This window comes from Miniopterus natalensis, chromosome 12 (assembly GCF_054644295.1).
Source record: "Miniopterus natalensis isolate mMinNat1 chromosome 12, mMinNat1.hap1, whole genome shotgun sequence".
In the NCBI taxonomy this organism is placed as follows: domain Eukaryota; kingdom Metazoa; phylum Chordata; class Mammalia; order Chiroptera; family Miniopteridae; genus Miniopterus; species Miniopterus natalensis.
The window spans coordinates 45187169-45211947 of record NC_142092.1 but is presented as its reverse complement, the minus strand read 5'-3'; the positions used below and the strand labels follow the sequence as shown (position 1 = coordinate 45211947).

Here is a 24779-nt window from a genome sequence, read left to right as displayed (position 1 = left end):
TGCGGCGCCCGGACCGCGGGCTCCGCGTCTCTCTCGGAGAACCAGAGGTTTCCTCCCCACGCTTCCCCGGTGCTCTCACAGCCTAGGAAAGAGACGAGACCAGCCCGGAGACAGGAGGGACCCGGCACGGACGCCCCCAGCCTCTTTGGAAACCCAACCTGCGAGGAATTAGCGCACCGCGGCGGCCCCGGCGCCGGAAGTGGGCGGGGCGCCGCGTGGGCGGGGGGCGGGGCGGCGGGCGGCCCTTCGGGAACGGAGCGCGTTTCCGGCGTGAGCAGCGGCGCTCTTCGGCGGGGGCACCCCCCCGTCACCCAATCGCGCACAATGAGACAGCGCTGAGCGCCGGAAGTGGGGCCGAAGGAAAACACGGAGAGGGAGCCCAGCCGGGACCGAAAGAGGCGGAGGGCCGCTGTGGAGGTGGTGAGTGTTTCAGCGTCTTGTCGCCGCGCCCCTCCCAGACTCGCCTCCGGGGTGGGTCTCCCTGGTCTCCAGATTCGAGGGCGGGCCCCGCCCAGGAGTTACGTTGGCCTCATCCTCCGCCGGCCTCCTGGTCCCAGTGGCGAGGACCGGGAAGCCCCCAGGCCAGCGGGGACTGAGCACTCGGGTTCGAGCCCACATCTTCACTTTATGTCAGACCCTGCGAGGGCCGAAGAAGAAGGGATTTGGGTGGAGGCACTCGGCCTCGGCACCCTGGCCAGCCGGGGGGACCTCGGAACCCATCAAGGAGGTAGGTCACTTCCTGCTTCCTGGTACCCGATGGTTTCGTGGCCGGGAGTCCTGGGGACGCTTCCTCTTTCTCCGCCTCCGGTCCCAAAGGGTGGAAACTGAGGCTGGTCGGGGGTGGGGCGATCAGATGGTGGTCGAAGAGGGAAAATTGCAGTCTGTGACAAAACCAAACTTGTTTGGGGTTGGAGAGGGGACTGGGAAGGGTAGCTGATGATGTTTCTTGGTCGGAAACCCCGCCCCTTTGACTAGAGCGGAGCCTTGGTGGGGCCTCCGTAGCCCAAGTGATCGAAGCCTGTCGTTCTGAATAGTGGTGAGATGAGCCGAGGTCCCGGGCTGCGGAGAAGGGACGGAAAATTGGACTTACGAGATGTGCTACGTTCAGAGAAAGATTCGGTTGCTATGTATAACACTTAAAAGTAATTGTCAACTTTTTTTTTAAAGACTTTCGGGAGTTTTCTCACAGTATAGGCTTGGGATGACGGTTGTTTCAAGAGAATCGCATTTGTCACATAGGTAAAACTTGGGAGAGTAACATTTTTTATACTACAGTTCTCGAGACTATAGGGAGCTTCCCTTAGTCACAGATTTAATCTTCGTGTTAAATAGTAAGTACTAATTATCATGAATATCATGGGACTATGCCTCCTAACTTCATCTAATGTAATACACGGATTATTGGAATGTGATAGAAATTAGGAAAAAGAGTTTCTTATATGCTTAAGGCTTTTGAGCATCTGCGCAATACATGTGTGGTATTTTGTACACTTGGTATGATATCTTCTTAAAGTTTGATTTTTACCCAAAATGCTTTCTTTCAGGTGCAAAGTAAGAAAATTGAAGTCAAGGACCATGGGAGATGCAGCAAAACCTTATTTTGTGAAGCGTGCTAAAGACCGAGGGACTGTAGATGATGAGGATTTCAGAAGGGGTCATCCTCAACAAGATTATTTAATAATGGATGATTATGCTAAAGGCCATAACAGTAAAATGGAAAAAGGTCTTCCCAAGAAAAAAGTAACACTAGGGAACTATGGGAATACCCCTAGAAAAGGACCATATGCTGTTTCCAGCAATCCATATGCATTTAAAAACCCAATTTACAGTCAACCTGCTTGGATAAATGACAACCACAAAGATCAGAGTAAGAGATGGTTATCAGATGAACTTGCGGGCAATTCTGAGAGCTGGAGAGAATTCAAACCAGGACCTAGAATTCCTGTTATAAATCGACCAAGAAAAGACTCCTTTCAAGAAAGTGAGGATGGATATAGGTGGCAAGATGGAAGGGGCTGTAGAACTGTAAGGCGACTATTTCATAAAGACCTGACCAGCCTAGAAACCATGTCAGAAGTGGAAGCAGGAAGCCTCGGTAATGTGTTACAACTTGTCAGTTTACAACCCAGTCAGCAGTGTCTTTTCTTTTCATCCAAATGAGTTTTATTTTTAGCAATGAAGTTCAAATTTTTCATAGTTTCTGCTTATTTAATGTTATTATTTTAAAGATTGCAGCTGTGATATTTGGGCAACTTCAACACTTGTGTATATTGGTTCCTTTAAAAGTTTTCTTTGCCACAAGGCTCATTTTACTTTAGTAAACATATTTCCTGTTGGTGCTTTTTACAGAAGAGGGTGATCATATATATCCTCCAGGAGACTATATCATAATTTCTGAGTAGTGTGTATATAATTTCTAAATTACATATCAGTTTTGTATTTGAATGAGTGTGTCCATAATATAAGCTTTTAAAAAATCTTATTTAGTGTAAAAGCACAATGTAGACTGCATATATCTCCTGCCACAGAGAGATAGGAGGGTAGTCCAAGATTTTTCTTTTTTTCTTCAAAAGTGAGTATGGAAAATAGGTTGAGAGACGTTAAGTTTAGAAAGTCAGAAATACAGATACAAGCTTTGCCTTTTAGTTTCGGTAAAACCAGACCCCTTTTCTGAGTACCCTTAGTGCTTGATAATAATTGCCCCAAAGCGATTATACTTTTTTCTAAAAGGTGAGTAGATTTTGTCCATGTAGCAGTGATATCTATAAACAGGAAAATTGTTTTAGTTAATGGGCAATAATTACTGAAATGAAGTAAAGTAATAAATTTGAAGGAAAAATAAAACAATAGCATTCAGTCTGAAAATGCAAAGTATGCTTAGAAAATTATACTTGGAAAAATGGGCTGTTACATTTGTTGACTTGTAAGCCTTTTTTAACGGCCATATAGAATGGGTTGCGAACTGGCCAGCACTTTTAAAGTTTGTTGTTGTTGTTGTTTTTAATTGAAAGGCATGTAGGCAATGTTGGCACTTTCTAGGTCTTCAGAGGACCTTTCCTTCATGTTCCCTCTCAGTGGTCAGCGTGTGCGTGTGTGCATGGGTATGGGTGTGTATATGTAGATTACCTGTAGGACATTTTTGACCTGAACATTTAGAAGACTTAGGAGAAAATCATGTTTTATCTTTAGGGGGTCTTATGAAAGTATAAAATGGGAGAAAAGGTGTTATTTTACTTTTTTTTTTTAATAGTAAAATCAAAAGAAAATGCTTTGAATCAAATAGCCAAAACAGAGTTAGGTATTAGAAAGGAATCAAATAGTAGGGAGAGATAAAATCATAGTCTTGTAAAGAACTTGAATGGTCAGATGCAGTTCTCTGTCCTGATATATCAGAGATAGAATCACAATTTTGCAAAGCAGGCAGCTATGGCTCAGAGAGGTTAAATTTATCCAGATTTGTTTATGTAGAATGGTAGATGAGGAAACGAAACAAATCATGTACTGTGCTGCTCTGGCTGATAGCGTCACTGGACCTGACATCTGACAAAGGGAAACTGAACATGTATTGATAATTTCTGGGCTTTCAATTTGTGTTTTTCTTTTTAAAAGTTTGTGTGTTTTTAATTATTTATATTTCGCTGTGTCCAAGGAACATGGACATTAGTTACCAATAGTTGGTCTTTTAGAAAAGAAAATTTGATCTTGAGCAGCATTATAAAAAGAAAGATTTATAAGATCAAATTTGCGACCAGAAAGATATTAAAAGGGACTGTTTAAACACCAAAAACCTCTGATATGTATTTTTGTTTAGTCTTAAAAGAAGTTGATTTTAAGTGGTTTTGAATAGGAAATCCATCTTTACTGTCTTTTTATTGAAAGCACTCCAAAAGCTCCCATGCTTTCTCTATATGAAATATAGGTGTGTGCTTTCACAGATGCTTCAGTCTCTATCCCTTGAAAATCTTCAAACAGGAAATATTCAGCTTTGGTATAACATTGCTTACGGTAGAGAGAAATTTAGTTTAAAGTATAAACTTCGCACTGCACTCAGATTCCTAAAAAGGATCTCATTAAAGGAACTGAAATTTTCCTGCAATCAAAAGTGTCCTAATAAGGAAGGGTCTTATTAAATGGTGTGAGAAGATGTAATGAAATTATCTCGAGTTGCTTTGTTTTTAATACTGTTCTTCAGTTCTCCATCACCACTTGCACTTCATCTCTCAAATATCCTAGATTGCCAATTTAGCGTATTTAGGGCAGTGCTGTTAATGACCTTAGCTGGAAAACATCCACTCAAATACTCATGTCCATTGTGAATGGAACATGGTCCATATGCAAATAAAATACGGGAAACTTAGAATATTTTATATAGAGAATTCATATTACAAAAACACCTGGGATAAGCCAGGTAGGTAGTCTACCTTAAGTAATTATGGGAATTTTTTAGCAATACCCAGCTTTGCCTTCCAAGATTCCCAGCAGGGAGATTTTATTTGATCATTTTTACCATACAGGCCTTTGAGACTCAGTTCAGAAGGTTATATTGCCTTATCAGTTCTGGTCTGTTCTAGATATGAAATGGTGTGCTGCAAGAAGGGATTTTAATTCTTTTTAGTTTTTATACTGTTACAAGGCTGAACTTAAGAATTTCATCTGTGCTTTAATCTTTGTTTCAAACCCCCTTACTTTGAATTAGTACTGTTTCCCTGGACAAGTTACTTATCTTCTTGGACCACCATTTTCCTCATCTGTAAAATGGGGATAATTTCAGCGTCCATGACAGGATCACTGTAGGGAGTAAATGAAGCAGTGCACACAAACTGCCTGCATTGCACTGTTGAATAATTAAATACTCTATAATAGTAGCTGCTGTAATTGTCATCATCAGACAAAATTTCTAAAGCCACCTACTTCCCTAAAAAGAATAAGGAATTAATTGTGTTCTTTGAAGGGAAATTGAAGTCATTCTTTCTAGAAAATGATAGCAAATTTGGTTATATTTTGAAGCCTTTGTGATCAGGAGAGAGAGGAGGGGTTAAAAAATAAATCTGGTCCCATATCAGTGTTTTGTGAACTAATATGGACTTTCCTAGTGGGTATTGCTCATGTTGGTGTAAATCTCTAATGAGGGTTTGCTTAAGTAAGAAAGTTCCGTCCTGAATACTGAAACCAGATGCAGTTATTTAGAGTGGAGTTTGTAATGATAAGCAGATTAGATGAAAATAGACGCACCTCTAAAGTAATAAAGGAGTGATTATCTCCATAGTTTAGGCAGACCAAGAGCACTGTCCTCACAAGGTATGGATAGTTTCATTGGGTGTAGGGGGAGTATTTAAAAGCAAGTATTAAGGTTGGCTGATTTTCTCTTCTAGTGACTACTTACGTTTTACTATTTTGTTTGGTCCATTTTGATTGCTTTTTAAAAAAACAAACTGTATTTGTCCTAATATTTCTTCAATTCTATTTAATTCTCACTGTAGTATAGAAGCTGTTTGCAGAATTTCATTATATTCATCTTATGGTAGTTTAAGCACAATGCTTGCTAATTTTTCTTTAGAGCTGTTGGTAATAGCTGTTTTAAAGTAAAGGTCCTATACTTCCCTTTTCTGACAGAATTTTTTTTCAATCAACTGATTAATTGTAGCTGCTGTACAAGTAATAAGTTCCACTGGAAACTTGACAGGAATTGCCTCATGCAGAGCATTGCAGTAGGTTTCTATTTTCAGACTAGTTATTGGTAAGCCATTTAGAAACTATTCAGTCCATTTATCACAATTTTAATTGGAGAAATTAACTTTAATCACATGTGTTAGTAATAGCTTCATTTTCAGAACTTGATAGAAGTTATCAAAGCTATTTAAGACAATCTTTAGTAAAGCAATCCCACAATCATCTTCAGTTTCACAGGTTGAAAAGTTACAAGTTTTTTTAAAAAACAACAGATTCATTTATTGTAAGGATTCTAGAACCATCAGCACAGTCTATAAACAAATTAATTAGTCTGTACCTGCAGAAAACTTTTAGTTCAACTGCTAATTGTTTCTTTCCTTTGAAATGGGCTCAGTGTGCATGCCATCAAAGAAGCTAAAATGAAAGTAAAAATAAAATGGGAAATAGTTGTCCTTAGTAAATAAAATTTTGACTTAAACTTCTTTATATTAATGGGGGTGGGAGGATTATGTGAAGACTAAATTTACAACTAGATGATGGGGTTTCGCTCCAGATAAGAATGTAGTTGATTTCTGAGTTCTTTGGAGATATATTTATTGTTCATCTTCGCTCTGTTGATATTGTTCACTTATAAAAATGAAAGCAAATGTGGATAGTTTTCATAATAATAATAGGTATACTTACAAGTATGCTAAAATATAGTAGATATATGTACATTATAGATTATGATATATTAGAATTACAGGTATACTTACCTTCAGAGGATAATTTTTACTGTTGCTTGAGTGTATGCTCAACAGTATACCAGGAAGAGATGATAAAATCAAATTGTATGGTTGAAGTAGAATTCCTTTTAAGTTTCCCCCCCCCAAAAATGATTTCTATGGGTTGATGTATGTAGATGAGGTGCTTAATGAGTATTTAGGCATTCTATCCATGGGAGAGTGCTATCCCTTTCCTTTTGCTCTGTGTTCAGGTGTCATTCAGATATTACATGATTTCATTAATAAATATATAAATTCTGCTTTTTAGTCAATGCTATTATTTAATATTGCCAATAATATTTTTCCCCTAACTTAAGAAGACATGAAGCAGAAGTCCAGACCTAGGAAGCCGCGGAGGACGAGAAATGAGGAAAGTGAACTGGACGGAGACTTGGAAGGCCCTGTGATTGACGAGTCTGTGCTTTCACCGAAGGAGCTCCTGGGTTTACAGCAGGCTGAGGAGCGATTGAAAAGGGACTGCATTGACAGGCTGAAAAGGGTAACATCTTTTATTTGTTAGTTAAAATCCTTGCTTTGTTTAAACTATGTTAGCAGTTGGGGATATGTGCTTTGATGAATTAGATATCCTACTTTGGTTATTAGTATTGAAGCACTACAAGCTACAAGTGCTAGTCAGTTTGATTTGATGAATTACTGAAATAGAAATAACTGTTAGGATAGTGATGAAGAGTGACTAACATATTAACAGTTTTAAAAGTGGAGGGGAAATCATCTTCTGGCTAATTTTTGTTGACCTATAGTTTTGAGGATATATATCTATAAATCTCTTCAAATTATAGCGACCAAGAAACTACCCTACTGCAAAGTACAACTGCAAACTTTGTGATGTTTTCATTGAATCCATTGCATTTGCCCATAAACATATCAAAGAGAAGAGGCACAAGAAAAACATTAAGGTAAGTTTAATGTAACCAAAACAAATGTTTACCTGTCCGTTGACTTCTTTGTGACTTTCCTCTCCTTAATAACTTTACTGCTTATGTTATTAAATTCATTTTACCAAAAATACTTTATGCTGGTCAGATATGTTTTGCTGGGTAGCCTTGTAAATTTCCTTAAGGACAGTATGAAGATGAAGTCGTTGATAGGACTTAAGTATATGTTGTTATGCAGATAATAATAAAAAGAATTTGTCATTGCTGTTTTTATGTTGTTTTTTGGCACTTTTCCTATTCCTGCCTTCCCTCTATTATCATTTTATGTGCTTGAAGAAATGTGTTGTATTTGATAACGTGAAGACTAACAGCTAAAGTGAAAGGGGAGACTAAGAAAAATATTTCAGAATATTCTACATTGTGTTCTCAAAAAATGGTAGAAGGTTGAAAACGTGTGACTCATTATTAATCTCAACATTGATTTTAAAAGGAGAAGCAGGAGGAAGAGTTGCTCACTACGTTACCCCCGCCTACACCCTCCCAGATAAATGCAATTGGTATTGCCATTGACAAAGTGGTACAGGAATTTGGCTTACACAATGAGAACTTGGAACAGAGACTAGAAATTAAACGTATCATGGAAAATGTGTTCCGACACAAGTTACCAGGTATTTTCTAGATTTGTTTTTCTATTTAGCTACCTAAAAGTACTTCAGTCATTTTTCCTAGTAGTAATAATTTTCACCTAATAGTTGATTTGCCATATCCTGAAACTCTTAATTTTTTGCAGGTTTTTGTTTTTCCTGGCTTCTCCCACAGTAGCAAAGACTTTTACATGCATTGTCGTTAAATCTGTCTTCATTACGAATTTCATTATGTGCATGTACTTAAATGAAATGCCCTGTGTTATTGGGGCATTATGGGACTCTTGTGTATATATTTGTTTACCTTTCTACATACTTAAATTGACATCATATTTTGAGTTAAAATAAAGAGAAGTATCCTGGAGTCATTTTCAGGTATCAGTGTCCAAAAGAGGTTCTATTTAACCACACTTAAAAGATTTACAATATCTAAAATGAGCTTTGCAAACTAATTTGTAATAGATTTTATGTACTGTTGAATTCATTTTTCATGTTATGTCTGTGGAGCCATGGAAAACCATATTTATGGAAGTTCCACAAGTGATTCTAAACCACAGCTAGGGTTGAAATCACTGTTTAAATTATTACCATATTACCCATAGAACCATTTGTTCCACTGAAAGATCATTACATATAGTATATCATTCATATTCATATATGCTTTCATAAAAATAAAGGGGTGAGAATCTGCTCATTTCATCATATGGGTATTTCATCCTTTATGTTGTAATTTTTTCCATAGACTTTCATTGTAAAATTGAATGGGAAACTGTTATTCAGTACACTGTATTTCATTGTATTTTTTCATGGGAAACCCGTAAAGCCCAAAGAAATCACTTAACCTGGGGGGGAAAAAAAAAAAACCTACAGAGTTCCCTGATGAGAAAGGATACATTTTTGGCACAATAGTGGTAAAATATTGAGGGGAAAATGCCATAAATTAATACAGGCAGTACATGTATATGCACACATTTTTCTCTGAAAAGTGAATCAATCACATGTTGCCTAGCATTTTAAATTATGTCAGTCAGTTATATAATTATTTTTCAAAAGTTTTCCTGAAGGGATTATATTATGTTAAATGTTTTTTTGTTTATAATATAATGAGTATTCATATTAAAATAACTTTATGCTGAAGGTCATTGCTATGATTATTGGTTTACAGAAACACAATCTTTATAATAAATTACACCTATGTGGCCTTTCTAAACAAAAGTTAGGCATTTCTTTTTGACTTTCACATTTCAACATTTAAAACATGAGCCCTGGCCAGCTTGGCTCAGTGGTTAGAGCATCAGCCTCCAAACTGAAGGGTCTCGGGTTCGATTTTCAGTCAAGGACACATAACCTGATTGCTATTTGATTTCCAGGCCCTGGTCAGGGCATGTGTGGGAGGCACCAATCACTGTCTCTCCCTGCCCCCCCCCCCAAAGTCAATGGAAAAAATATCCTTGGGTGAGGATTTTTTTTAAAATGATAGCAAGTAGTATTTTTTTGCACGTGAAATGTGAAATAATAATTTTTTTTCCCCATTGCTTTTTTCAGAGAGAATAGGAGAAGGAGAGAGAGAAACATGGATGTGAGAGACACATCAATTGGTTTCCTCCTGCACAGGCCCCAGCTGGGGCTGGGATCAAGCCTGCAACCGATGTACATGTCCTTGGCCTGAATCGAACTCAGGATCCTTCAGTCCGTGGGCTGACGCTCTAACTACTGAACCAAACTGGCCACTGCTGATTTAGGAATTTTTAAAACATGTTTTACAACTGAAAAGAGTAGCCCTTAAGTTAAATCACAGTCAATGCAGCCTTCCCTGTTAAATGAATAGAATAGGGTAGGGTAGGGTAGGGTAGGGTAGGGTAGGGTAGGGTAGGGTAGGGTAGAATAGAATAGAATAGAATAGAATAGAATAGAATAGAATAGAATAGAATAGAATAGAATAATAATTAAAATATAAAAATGGAAAGCAAGAAGTCATCCTTGCTATCTTCTATGCCAGACTTAAATAGTGTTTTGCTTTTGTGTTTAATTTTAATTGATGGTTCTATTTCTGAAATAGCGGTGTTTTGTTTTAACTTTCAAGAAATTTTACTTTATGACTTTGACTTATTTAATTTTTTTTTAGATTGTTCTCTAAGATTATATGGGTCATCCTGTAGCCAATTGGGTTTCAAAAATTCGGATGTAAATATTGACATTCAATTTCCAGCCATTGTAAGTACAAAATGAAATATTGGAATTTTCATAGAGTGGTATGGCAATTCTTTTTTTCAGAATGAACTATAGTTCACATATGAATATAATTTAGAGATATGCAGATACTTTATGTGTAATGGTGGCTGCTCTTTTTCCTAAAATTTCTATTTCTATGTTCTTTTGCCTGTCTTCAGTTTTAGGACATTATTTTTAATACTCTACAGCTTTTCATACTTACTTTACTCTTTAGATCTTTCATACTTCAAACACTGGTATTCTCACCATATGAATCCTGTGGGGTTATTTAGGTTCTGCAAACTTGAAAAGATTAAATTACCTTGGTAAAGTCAACTTTCCAGTGCAGGAAAGAATTTTAGATTTTAAGCAGTGTAGATATATAACTTTTATGATCTGAAAGCTTAATTTGCTTCTGCGTTTCCTCTTTTATACATCTACTTTATTAAAATAATTATGTTTTTGAAGAACCACACCTGACCTAGCTTTCTGGTTTAAACATGATTCAAAAGCTTTTGATGAGTTAGAATTTTAAAACTGGAAGGCACTTTAGTGGATTATCCATTTATCCACTGGTGGTTTCCATAGCTCAGATACAGGTGGTTCCTGCCCATTTACCTGGGTTGCTAGTTAAAATATAGATTCCTGGGTTCCATCCCCAGATGTTCTATTTCACAGCCTCATTCTGACTGCTATAGCCTTATGGTCAGCTGACCAAAAGATTTTACTATTCTTTTAACCTTAAATTATGATTAGTAGTTTACCAGCACAGCAGTTGTTTTAATCTCATTCATTCATTCATTTAGCAAATATTCATTGAGTCTGTGTTGTGTCCCAGGCACTATACTAGATCTAGAGGATAGAACAGATATGATTCCTCCCTTGTGGAACATATATCTAGTGAAGGAGATAGGTAATTACATATATGCAATAACTATTGTGAGAGCTATGCAGGGAAACAAGGTTCTGTGCCAAAAAACAAGGGACATGCACATACAGCAGTCATGAAGGCCCTTTAAAGAGGTAACATTTACGTTGAGCCCCAAAAGATAAAAAGGGGTGAGAGGGGGGTGAAAGGGGTTGAAGTGTTTCAGGCAGAGGGAACAGCATTCACAGACACCTGACTCAATAAGGAGCTTGGCCTATTCAAGGAGCTAAAGGGAGGATTGTTTAGATGTGGTGAAGGGACCAAGAGAAAGAAGAGCATATGATAAGATGGAGCAGTAGGCCGGGGCCCAAGAGACGGGATCAGTAGGCCGGGGCCCAAGAGACGGGATCTGTAGGCCATGGTAAAGAATTTCATTTGACCTAAGGGCAGTAAAAAGCCACTGGGAGTTTTAAGGTGAGGCATGACTAGATGGGATTCATGGTTTAAAATAGTTCTGGTTCCTCTGTGAGCATCGATTGAAGAAAGGCAAGACTGAAGTGGAGATGGGGTAAATGATCTGTTGAAATAGTCTCGTAGAGTGAGAGGTAATATTGTTTGACAACTTCTAGCCACAACTTTTGAGATTTGCTGAGAGGCTAAGTAACTCAGGAATTAGTTAATTAGGAGTTAACTGTAGTAGCTCTCTCTTGCCCACACTCATCTTCATTTGGTGCTCATTTCTCTGTCCCTGACCAACGTGTGCACACAGCATACTGATTTAAATATCTTTACTCTGGTCGTAATGTTCTTTCTAATTTGGATAATTTCAGATGACTGTGTGTTATCTCAGTGAAGCAAAAGTACTTACAGATTATTCGATGTATTCACTGATTTATTTTCTAGATGTCTCAGCCAGATGTTCTCCTACTTGTTCAGGAATGTTTAAAGAACAGCGGTAAGGCCAAATTCTTTCTACATTTTGCTCTTAAATGTGTCTTTTGTCTATAATTTGAATATATCATTTCTGAAACATTGAAAATAGGAAGTCATTGTTTTAAAATTATACTGGTAATATCCAAACAAAAACCAAGGCAAATGCCTATAACAAACTAGAGTCCTATTAGTTGTTCTACTATGCAGAATAACCATTTTGTAAGTAAAGCTTTTAGCTTGATAATGTCATAATTTGTAAGGATTAAATGAGCCCTAGACCAAGATTAAAAAGACAAAATATGTAAAATTTACTCTTGAGGGTAAAACTAAAGGGTAATCTGCTTTACTGAGTGGTTTAAATTAATACTTTCTAACGGCAAATAGGTGTGACCCAACCCTGAATAATGAACCAACAGTAGTAGTTCCTAGATAGATTCGTCAGTTGTCTAGGTAATGTCCAGCTTGGGACTTTATGGCTTTTTATGCTTTCCATAAGTCTCATCCAACTGTTTTATCTCTTGAATTAGTCTTTCCTATCTTTCTTGTTGAATTAAACATGTAAACATATTTTTTTACTTTAGTCAATGTTTTTTGACCCTAAATATTTTAGTAGCTTTTGTAACAATTCTGTTTGAATAGCCTATCCATATTACTAACTGCGTTATTCATATACTATTTAAACATTCTAATTCAATAATATAGTCATTTTCAGTCAGTTTTACAAAATAACTGGGGTTTTAATTAATGTGATTACTTAATTCTTGAATATAATACTTAATTTCCTTTCAAGTCATCCCAGAGCTTTACTTAGTAATGGTCTTGAAAAAGGCTGAGCAGATAAGTCACAACTGGAACTTGTACTTTACCTAGTTCTTTTTTAAACAAAAGTATAATTAACTTAATATTTTTTCCTTCTTTCCTCAGATTCTTTTATTGACGTTGATGCAGATTTCCATGCTAGGGTGCCAGTGGTGGTATGCAAAGAGAAGCAAAGGTCTGTTTCTTTAAGTTGTTGATACATTATGTATCAACTTGTCAAAAGCACTTGTACTTCACTAAATCTTAGTGTCCAACTTCTAGAATGATAAGCTATGTGGTTAATTTCATAGGCTTACTACTAGCATTCTCTCTATACTTTTGGCAATTGATGCAAAAGGAAACTTCTGTTTTTAAGAGTAAAATTATTTAGAAGGAAGAAATAGAGGAAGGAAGCATTTTGACCCATTTCAACATGGCAAGAAAACAACTTCAGTTATTTACTCTGATCACCTTTTGCCATCTTTTTTAGCAGCATTTGTAGCACTGCTAAATAGCAATTATTATGACTTCACCCATGTATCTCTCCCTCCATCTGGAAGTACTATCAATACTATAAGTGGGTGATTTGTAGGCTGTAATGATTGTTCACTGGGCAGATTTCTCCAACTCTTGGGAGAACACTCATACTTACAAGTATAAATTCAGGCTCCCATTTGAAACATTTTATGGTATTTCCCTTATTTTTATTTCTTCCCAGAATAGTTTTAATATATGAAAACACAAAGTTTTTAGTTCTGAAAAATAAAATTTACTCAGAAAATAGCTGCCCTATCTTTTTAAAATAAGAAAACACAATTTCTTTAATGACACATAAAGATTTAGTGAGGTTTTTTAAACTTTATTTTTAAAGTACTTATCAATGCAAATTAGTTGTTATTGGCATAAAAGATACCTTATACCTATATAACACTTTTATCTTTCTTTTTTTCCTTCCCATCCTCACCCATGACCCCCCCAGTGGTCTTTCTTGTAAAGTGAGTGCAGGAAATGAAAGTGCTTGTCTGACAACAAATCACTTAACTGCCCTTGGAAAACTAGATTTGAAGCTGGTTCCTTTGGTGATTGCATTTAGGTACTGGGCAAAGGTAGGTGTGGTGCTTAAATACATGAATACATTCTGTGTATGCATAAGCAGTATGCTTTGATTTTTGCATGGTCAGTTTAAATCTTCAATGTTTCAGATGCATATTTATAGACACCAAGAGAGTAGGCGTGTGAATATTGGAACAGAAATTTAATGTGCACAAGAAAGGAAATACAGTGTTTCTGTTTCACTATATAACAGTATTGCTCAAAAGATCAAAATGACTTATAGTGCTTATAATAAATCAGATTTGTGGGTGAAATCCCAGAGGGTATGCCCAAGAATTTACATTTTTAACTAGTTTTATGAGGTGATTCTTAGGCATAAGAAAGTTTGAGGTAAAGCTTCATTTCCAGTATTATATCCAGAGACTCCAAAAAATGAAAGCCACTATTTGGTCTTGCTTATTACATTTTCATAATGTTTTAAGTACATTACCTCAATTAAAATTCCAGAGGAGCATTTACCATTGCCCCAAAATGTAAGGTCCCATCTTGATTATAAAATTGAGTTGCTCTGCAATTGCTTTATAGAGAAAATCCAAAGCTTTACTGATTAATATATAGCAATAGCAATGCATAGTTCCTGTTGCTTGGGTCCAGAGTAAACAGAGAGTGTGCCACTCTTAACTGGGTGTATTGATAATTAGAGTATGCTATCCTTTGAAAGCTGCCACCTGCTTTATCACTAAATAGGCCATGCTTTTTTTTTTTTTTTTTAATCCTCACCCAGTGACATTCTTAGAGAGAGGAAAGGAAAGAGAGAGAGAGAGAAACATCGATCGATTGCCTTCTTTACGTGCCCCAGCCAGGGATCAAACCTGAAACCCAACTATGTACCCTGACCGGGAATTGAACCAACAACCTTTCAGTGCACAGAACAACATTCATCCAACTGAGCCTCTCTGGCCAGACTAGGCCATGCTTTTTAAGTTGGTTTCCGTTAGTGATCATGAATCTGCCCACATTCTCTCCCTTAATCACCTATGTGCTCAAAGCATGCATTTTCAAGGCAGGTGTTTTAACCAAGTGAACGGATTACTGTGGATGTCAAAAAATGAAACAGCAAATATTATTTTAGGTCCTTCACAAATAAGTGTAGTTAACAAGATTAAAATTTTGAAATTACAGCTATTACTCGAAACCACAATATATGGTTGCTCCAAAAGTATAAGGAGATTTTACATTTTGTCGCTGTGGTGTTTTATTCTGAGGAGTAAATTATATAATACAAGCAAAGGAAGTTACAGGCTTTAGACAAAATTATGTAAACGACAAACTAGTACAAAAGAATGCTTGTCCGTTTTTCTCTCATCCATAGCTCTGCAGTGTAGATCGACCTGAAGAAGGAGGTTTGCCACCCTACGTGTTTGCCCTGATGACCGTGTTCTTTCTCCAACAGAGGAGAGAACCCCTTCTGCCTGTTTATCTAGGACCATGGGTATAAGACTTTTTGTGGTTATATATTCAATATTGATTTTTTATTTCAGGGCCTTACAATACCTGTGCATAATTTCCAAACCTAAAAAACTGCTCAGAACTTACATGAATTTATTTATCCGACTAGTGTGAATATTCATACCTTTCACTGCTGAAACATTCATGTACTTGCTTACAAGTACTCTGCTGGGAGGACTTTCCTGAACTGAAGAAAACACTTGAGTTGTGAAACACATACCATCCTGAGGGTTTCGAACAAGAGGAACAAGAGGTGTACCTGTGTTAAATTTATCACTTGGTACACACTGTCTTTGGGTACAGTCTTATAATTTGATTCTTGAATTATGTATCACCTCCAGACACACTGTAGGAAGCATTTCGTTTACTATAACTTACTTTCTGTTTCTAGTCTTTAGTTCTCTTTCTTCCCCAATCCCTGTGAAACAAAGAATATAAATATTGCTATTGATGCAGAACTTAGTAGTCACTTCTTGAATAATACTTTGGTATTATTTTTAAGAAGAATTAAACTTTTAATCCCTAGGTATTTATCGTGATAAAGTCTGTGTACACTTAACTTTACAGAAAGTCTCACTTGGTAACTGGTACATTGGGTATTTTATATATGTACATATATGTACACATATATTTTTTTTTTAAATTTCAGAGAGAGGAAGGGAGAGGGAGAGAGATAGAAACATCAATGAGAGAGAATCATCGATCAGCTGTCTCCTACACTCCTGCTACTGGGGATTGAGCCCACACCCCAGGCATGTGCCCTGACCGGGAATTGAACCATGGGTCGATGCTCAATCACTGAGCCACACCTTTCTTCTTACTATGTGTAGAATTCTCATTATTTAAGGAGCATGTACCAGAGCAGTAGTTCTTTACTGTGTATACATAGAAGAAGAAGAAAAAATTATTATAGGCAAGTTTTTCTTTTTACTGAATAGATTGAGAATTAAGCAGCACCCTTTATCTGCCAGGGCCTAGGAATAAAGATTAATGCAGAATAAGCCCTTTATAAACTCTGTCCTGGCATAAGGAGTTGCAGTCTATTTTGTTCCCAGGTTGCCTAAAGGGAGTTCTTTTCATGTTTGTAGTACTGAAATCAAAGAATTCAGGGCCTTGAGAAGGTATCTCTGCTAGACTACTCTCCCCAGGTGGGAAAAAAGAGAGAACAAAGTCAGCCCTTAGTTAATAAATAACCCTCTCTGTCAGCCCCAAGTAGGGGCCTGTGAAAGTCCGAATGACTTTCCCCCAATTAAGCAATTCATTGGGGGAAAGGAAAGTCTTTTCAACAAGTGATGCTAGAAAAAATAAACACTCATAAGGAAAAAAAAGAACATTACATCTTTGCCTCACAACATACCCCAAAATTAACTCAAAATGAATCAAAGACATAAATGTCATAGTTAAAACTATAAAATGCCCAGAAAAAAGCCTAGGAGAGAAATCTTTGCAGCCTGGGAATAGGCAAGGATTTCTTAGGTAGAACATTAAAAGTATAAACCACATCAATAGAGAAAAGTATTGATAAACTCTTTAAAACTTTTTACTCTCTAAAACCCATCAAGAAAACAAAAACATAAGCCACAGAATTAAAGAAAAATAGTGAATATATAAATCTAACAGTCACCACACTTCATATTTTCTGGAGTGTTTTCTGTAAGAGGGGTTTCTTTCAGTGAGCAAATCCTTAACTGAGCATTTACCTGTGCTGGACACTGTTCTGGATGCTAGAGTTAGAGCAGTGAGCAAAACAACATCCTTGTCTTTGAATTTATATATCCAGTGAGGTGAGAAAGGTAAATTAGTATATATCAAGTGGCAGTAATTTCTCTGAGGAAAAAATAAACCAGGGAAAGGACAAAAAGTGAAAGGGAAGGATCTATTTTGACAAATATTTGAGCAGAGACTGAGTGCATTGGGGGAGAGTGGGCTACCTGGTGGTTAGGGGAAAGGACCTGCTGAGCAGGAGAAGTAGCAGATGTCAGCTGTGAGCCAGGAAGATGGGTCAGAGAAGTAGCAAAGAGCCAGATTATGTGGGCATTCTCTGTGCCCTGGAAAGGACTGCGAGTTTCATCCTGAATTTGAAGGAAATCGTTATAACTGGGAGCAACATGATCTCTCTCTTTTTGGAGGGAAGGATTACTCTGCTAAACCAAAGAAATGGTCCATTTGATGTGGACATACATTTGGGAAGTGGTATACCACATCCACAACCTTCTCCACATTCGTTGTGTACATTGACCTGTTTCAAGGCTATGATAAATCCCATTGTACACTAAAGAAGCCTGTTCAGATTAGTTCTGCATTTCATAGACCCTTTAAACCCAGACTGTTTTCTTCAACAATTTGCATCTCAACAGCATCAGTAGAAACAGCTTCTTACATTTATTGAGCATTTACTACGTGCCAAACCCTGTGTCTGAATCCTTTATTTCCATTATTTCATATCACAACTATCCCATGAAGGAGGTTCTAGTGTTACCTCTTTAAACAGAAACCTGAGCTCTAAAGAAAGTACATGAGGAAGCTGAGATTTTTTTTCCCCTTTTCACTTTTTTTTATTGAATTTATTGGGGTAACATTGGTTAATAAAAGTATACAGGTTTCAGGTGTTCAGTGCTATAATACATCATCTGTATATTGTCCACCACCCCAAGTCAAATCTCCTTCCATCACCATTTATCCCCCCATAACCTCTTCTACCTAGCCCCACCCCGGGAGCTGAGGTTTGATCCCAGACAGGTTTCCCACAGAACTCATGGCCTTAGGCTGGTCTGTGTTGCCTTCTCTTAGACTATTTACGAAAGAATTATTTCACAGAAATCCTATCTATCAGATATATTTCATAACTGATACCTTTTACATTTTCAATGAACCATGTATATCTTTTCATTCCTTTCATTATATTTCATAACTGATACCTTTCACATTTTCAATGAACCATAAGTGTATTATCTTTTCATTCCTTCCAGTATTAATATGCTCTGATTGATATAAAATTGTTTCTGCTTTATAATAATATATGTCTAATTTTTCCCTAGATTGAAGGATTCTCATTAAATAAACTAGGCAACTTCAACCTGAAAGATATTCAGAAAGATGTTGTGGTCTGGGAATACACTGATAATGCCACAGGGGATGCAGACACAGCAAAAGAAGAGGCACCAAAAAAAATACCTGTTAAAACGGGACAGGTCTGTTCTCTCTTATTTCTCATTTTACCATCTGTTTTTAATTCTGTCATTAATTGTAGAGTTCATGAGTTAATCAGTCCTCTCTTCTTTTCTCAACTATCTTAACTATTTCATTGATGTTTCATTTCCTAGTCTATGCAGTCCTTTGAATAGATGAGTAATGAGAAAAGGTAAAATTTAAAACATTAGATTTACAGCTATTAATGTAGTTCTGTGTGCAAGGTCCTGTGAAAGATACTGAGAATTCAAAGCTAAATCCCTACCTATCATCAAAGTACTTAGATGGTATTTATGAGGTTTAAATAGATGAAAAGTTAACCTCAGGTTATTAAAATAACAATGAATAATTATATGAACTTGTTTCCATTCATGCCATTAGGGTGGGCAGGGAAATTTATGCATAAGAAAAGAATTGCCATTTGAATTTCACACAAAAATCTGAGCAGTATAATTATACTTAGTAATAAGAATAGAATTCTGTCCCAAATTGGGGCAAGACCCCACAACCTTCCTTATAACTCTTTGGGGTGACATGACAGTAATATCTACAAATTACTTCTGAGACCAGGATTTTAATCCCAGCTTTACACCCCGTAGGTCATGTCACTCTCCTAGTCCATGCCTAGGAAGAAGAGGTAGTGATGAATCGTAGATGCTCCAGTTTTGTTTTCTAGAGTCCTGGAGTGGAGAAGGAGGAGGCGGTGCCTCTCTTCCTCTGCTGCCCACCAGCACAGCAACAATTTTATCTGTGTCCTGTTTGGGGTTTCAGTAATGGATAAGAGCACAGGCTGTGGAGCCAGAATATGTGAATTTGTATTCCAGCTCTCCCACTTTCTAGCTTGTGTGTCCTTGGGCAAGTGACTTAATCTTTCAGTGTGCCCCAGTTTCCTCACCTATAAATGGGGATGATATTGGTACCCTCTCATAGGGTAATTGATTTACATATAGAATGCTTAACTCAGTGCCAAAAAAGAAAATGTTCTCTACTTTAAGGAAACAAAAATAATAACAAAAAATAGCTTAAGTACCACTAGCCTAGATAGGTCGAAGTTCTCTTAAGTTCCATATTACAGTATCAAGTCATTTCAGTGAGGTGCTTAAAAATCCTTAGTAATGTTGAAAAAGGCTTATGGGTAAAGAGGTGAAATTTAGTAAGGCTTTCAATTTCTGAGGATTTTCTTTGTGTCCTCAACTATAGTGTTTGGGACCTAGACAACTTCCATTTTCAACCAGGTCTGCTTTGTAAATCCACCTGATGACTTTGTCGTACTAGACAGAACCTTCATGGTGGAGATTTCGTGGTTAATAAAATACTCTGCCACTTGTTTTGAAGTTTGATGTAAGTGCAGTCGGGAACAAATTTATACCTTAAAAGGAAAAGCTATTACTGTAAGTCCAATTAAATACATTTTTATGCTATTTGGAGAGAGTTGTCATGCTGCCGCTTCTGTAAGTGAGATCTAGGTACTGTCAGAATCGCATGGCATGGTGAAAGAGCACTGTACTGGGATGGGAGACACTGTTCTCGTTCTGCCACTGACAAGCAGTGGGACCTTTGACAAGTCATGTAAACTCTTCGGCTTCAGTTTCTTCGCTTGTAACCTATGGGAGCTGAACTACATTACCTCTTAAGAACATTTTACAGTTGTGACATGTTTCAGTGATAAATGGATTTCTTGTACTTATCTAAGTAAAAAAATACAGAGAGCAACCAAGTCTGCTTTCCCTTGTTTCTGATTTAATCCTCATAACTATCCTGTGTTATAGGTGGTATCATCCCTACTCTGCAGATAATGATAGCGACCATTTTTTGAACATGTGTGCCAGGCACTGTGCTAAGCTCTTTTCAGACACTCTCTCACTCAATCCTCCCAACAACCCTTTGAGGTGGGTACTGTGGTCCCCATTGTTCACATGAGGAAACTGAGGCTTAGGCAACTTATGCACCTGGACTAGGGTCATACACGGCTAGTACATGGCAGAACTGGATTTCAGACCCAAGCCTGTCTCATTCCAAAGCCAGTTCTCTTAGCCACTGTGCTATACTGCCAACTGAGAATGAAGAGCTGAGTCACAGCAGTTAAGAACTATGAAGTGGCAGAATTATATTGGACACATTTTTTTTCCTGTTTTAAGTCCTATGTGCTTTCCAATATATTACATCACAGTGTGTTCCAACTTGTCAAGAGTCTTTGAATGTAAAACTAGCAGTAATTTCTGATATCGAGTTATTTGACTTTAAAGTCAATTTAAAATCACTGGCAGATTCAGTGAGCTTACGTAGCTTCTCAGAGCAAATGAGAGGAGCATTTTTCCTTTTGCTGTATGCTTCTAGCTGCTGCCCATTTCCGTGTGTGACATTGTAAAGGCATCCTCCAGCAGCAGAAACAGAGAGAGCTCAATGCCTAGAGTAGAAATAGATGCACAGTTCTCTCCACCTGTCATTAAAACTTCAAAATTAGGAGTGCTGTCTGATTACATGCAACTGACTGTCTATTCCTATGATAATGACACAATTTTAAAATACTGTAATCCCAGTAGTGAAAGAATGCTATTATTCCACAAGCAAAATTAAAACTAGGATGTGATTTATCTAAATGATTTGTCAAATTCATATCTTTGCTAAAGTTTTTAAGATTTTTTTAAATTTGATGCTTTTGAATGCTCTCTAATTTTTCAGATTGTGCTGACATCTGAAATGCCTGTGTTTCTCCTTGCTATTAATAGGTGTCATTAACTTTTGATTTAAAACACCAACCTTCAGTACCAGTTGGGCAGCTCTGGGTGGAATTGCTTCGATTCTATGCTTTAGAATTTAATTTGGCTGATTTAGTGATAAGTATCCGAGTCAAAGAAATGATATCTCGTGAATCAAAGGATTGGCCCAAAAAGCGCATTGCTATTGAAGGTATCTCATAGTGTTTATCTTTAATTCCTTTTTTTTTTTTAAAGTACCCTTCTAACAGCATGCTTTTTATTTCAGTCTCTTTTCAAGCTCCTATATGTAAGGTAGGCCTGACCCTAGAAGTGAAATAAATAGGATCTTGCATGTGTTACAGTGGTCCATGGGACCAAACTGTTCATTCTGAGTTTTTTTAAATTTCAGCAATAAGATATCTTAATTACTTAAGCAACTAAAATAATGGCTGGCTGAGTCCTTTCATTCTTTGTAAATTGCTTAAAAACTTGAACCCTTAAAAAGTTTTCTCCCAGTTATATAGGAATCTCCTTTCCTCTTTTAATGTTCTCATTTCTGTATTTTAGATTCAGTCTTTTCATGGATTGTTGATGTTGTTTAGTTTTACAGAGGTTGAGGAATATACTTATTCTCATGAAAAATAACATTCTTTTGTTAGATTCCTCACCGTAGAAAGGATAGCTATTTTTGGAATGTCTGCAGTAAGATTTAGAACTTATTCACGAAAATTCTTTTTCTAGCAAAGGCTCATTTAATTGAAAACATGTTTAAAAGGCACACTAGTGTGGCCCTGGCCAGGTGGCTCTGTTGGTTGGAGCATCATCCTGTACACCAAAAGGTTGCGGGTTCGATTCCCAGTCAGGGCATATACCTTGGAGGCAACCAATCAATGTTTCTTACATCAGTGTCTCTCCCCTTTTCTCTTTCTCCCCCCTTCCCCTCTCCCTCTCACTAAAACATATCCTCAGCTGAGGATTAAAAATAAAGGACACACTGATGTTCCCCATAAACTTCATTAAATGGACTAGCTTTTCTCAGCTTTTCAAAGTCAGGAGGTTGAAACCCCTCTAGAAATCTTAATTCTCCTTTAAATAATTTAAAGAATCTCCTAAATGGAATTCTTTTATTTTTGCTTGATTTTTTTTTCAAGCTTTATATTGCATAAGAGGGTTTTTCTTTTTTTGTTGTTTTTTTTTGTGGGTTTTTTTTTTTTTAGTTTTTTTTTTAGTTTTTTTGCGTTTTGCATAAACTCTGTGTGCAGTCATAGGGATCTCACCTTTTTAAACCCTCCCCTGCAGTTTCTCTGGCTCAGCTCTTCTGGCCAATTGCCTAACCTGCTGGAGTCTAGGGGAGGAGAAAAGATTGAGAGAAGTGGTGTCTCCTCCTGGTGCCTCCCTCTCGCCCCTGAATTCAGTCCAGCCAGTTCAGTGATGGGGCTTCCCAGGGCAGAAGAGTGGAGGTAAGCTCTACAAACCACAGGGCCTGGCTGAGTGGGGAGGCAGAGCACTCAGCAGAGCCTGGCGGGAAGCCCTCACTTCCCCAGGGCACGAGAGCCACACTCATGACATCTTTTTTACCTCCACAGTCATGAAATACATTAGGGAAGGGGTACTGGTTCAGAACAGAATGGGTTCTCTTCATAGAGCAGATATTTAAGAAAACATTTCTTTTTGTTCTTAAACTCTTCTTACTCCCCATCCCCAAGTTTTTAAAAGCATAGATAAGATACATGCTAAATTTTACAGTTGTTTGTTTGTTGTCTGTTTTTACCTAGAGCAGGCTAATTTTTAAAGCATGTAATACAAATGTGTGCAGTGGTGGATTTTTTTTTTTCATTACAGATCCCTACTCTGTTAAGAGAAATGTGGCAAGGACCCTAAATAATCAACCTGTATTTGAATATATACTTCATTGTTTAAGGACAACCTATAAATATTTTGCTCTTCCACACAAAATTACAAAATCTAGCCTTCCAAAGCCTCTGAGTACTATTCCGTGTATTTCAGAACATTCTAAAAAAGGAGCAAAGTGTGATCCAGATTTACAAGCGAAAAATGATAAACTCAAAAACTCAGCTGTGGCTCAAAGTCCCAGTGCTCCCAGTTCAGCTGCAAACACCTGCAAGGTACAGTCACTTACTCTTAAAGAGACTGCTGAAAGCTTTGGAAGCCCACCAACAGAGGGAACAGGAAACACACACATCAGTGTGCAGCTGGAAAACACAGATTGTATCGAGGCAGAAGTCAGTCGTGATGATCATGAGGATGGTAATGTACACCATCGAGAAACAGGAAGTAAAACAGAGAAAGAAAAAGTTGGAAGGGAGGGCAAGCATCCTTTGACCGCTGATGCTCAAGATTTAAGCAGTAGCAAACACGGAGAGCCTCTCATCTCTGGTAGCACACGAAATACTGAGACAGGTCGCAATTTGGATTTAGAAGGCTTCCAAAATTCTACAGCAAAAGAATGCGATGGATTTGCAACTTTAGATAACCACATTGATGTTGATGAGGAAAGCTTAGAAGGTACTGATGAACTAGAAGACACTCCGAGCCACTTTGCCCCTTCAAGACAGGGCCAGACATCAGGAGTCATTCACTCTGAGGAAGAGCAGGAGGAGCAGGACAAAGACCCCAGGCTGCCTGTTACCCGAAAAGATGAGGGCGATGGTGCCAGTGAAGATGAGTTAGACAACGCCTACGCTGGGTCAGGGGGTGGGGGCGCACTGTCTGAAGATGAGGCTGTAGGCAAGTCTAAGTGTGAAGACTTGAAGGAATGTGGAAAAGATGTGGATGGAGCTCTGCTAATGGAACTTAATAAAATCAGTCTTAAGGAAGAAAACGTATGTGAAGAAGATCCGACTGTGGGTCCATCTGATTTCGTCTATGAGTTTAGTAAACTCACCTTCACCAAAGGCAAGGTAGGTAATCAGCGCCAATCCTAGACATAGAACTGGGAGACTTGAAACAGCTGTAATGCATGTGATTGCAATTTTATATACTAGAGCAGGGCTCTCCTCATTTTGGTAGTGATGAATGAGTTAGTCTTTTACTCCACTACTCGTCCATTTCCCTCCTAGACTCATGAGAATTTGCATAGGAGAAAGGAAATGCCGTTGGTAGTGAACATAACTGCCTTTTCCTCTTGAGTATGCCATCAGATAGTTTGTTAAACGAATTTGCATTCCTTTGGAATGTGAAGGGTAGAATGTGTACTTAAAGATTCAGGATCCCTTTGTTTGGCAAATAAAGTTTTACCTTGTTTTGCTTTGCCTTCTTCTTGAAGTCTCCGACAGTAGTGTGCAGTTTATGCAAACGAGAAGGTCACCTAAAGAAGGACTGCCCTGACGACTTCAAAAGAATCCATCTGGAACCTTTGCCACCACTAACACCCAAATTTACAAATATCCTAGATCAAGTTTGCATCCAGTGTTATAGTAAGTTATTAACATTTCTTTTGATTTGTTAAAGTATTACACTTACATTTTCTCAAAAGTCATCTGAATCACTAACCTGCTAGCTCCATTGTAGGGACTAAGTCTGTT

At 37.6% G+C, this 24779-nt stretch overlaps 1 protein-coding gene across 5 annotated transcripts in view; it reads left to right on the top strand.

Annotated features, from left to right (window-relative positions):
- Nucleotides 1–386: 386 nt before the first annotated feature.
- TUT7 (terminal uridylyl transferase 7) overlaps nt 387–24779 on the top strand; it is a 52292-nt gene continuing 27899 nt past the window's right edge. For 3 of the 5 annotated variants that reach the window (XM_016222933.2, XM_087822737.1, XM_016222936.2), the window contains exons 1-14: nt 387–727; nt 1545–2095; nt 6752–6933; nt 7235–7351; nt 7821–7998; nt 10100–10188; nt 11957–12008; nt 12911–12980; nt 13764–13890; nt 15210–15329; nt 18385–18537; nt 21265–21445; nt 23077–24155; nt 24521–24671. In XM_016222933.2, the coding sequence (XP_016078419.2) occupies nt 1576–2095; nt 6752–6933; nt 7235–7351; nt 7821–7998; nt 10100–10188; nt 11957–12008; nt 12911–12980; nt 13764–13890; nt 15210–15329; nt 18385–18537; nt 21265–21445; nt 23077–24155; nt 24521–24671 (3019 nt within the window). In that variant the 5' untranslated portion in view covers nt 387–727; nt 1545–1575. Of the gene's footprint in view, nt 728–943; nt 1143–1544; nt 2096–6751; nt 6934–7234; nt 7352–7820; nt 7999–10099; nt 10189–11956; nt 12009–12910; nt 12981–13763; nt 13891–15209; nt 15330–18384; nt 18538–21264; nt 21446–23076; nt 24156–24520; nt 24672–24779 lie in introns of those variants that run through there. The other 2 variants (XM_016222935.2, XM_016222934.2) reach the window with 2 other exon arrangements.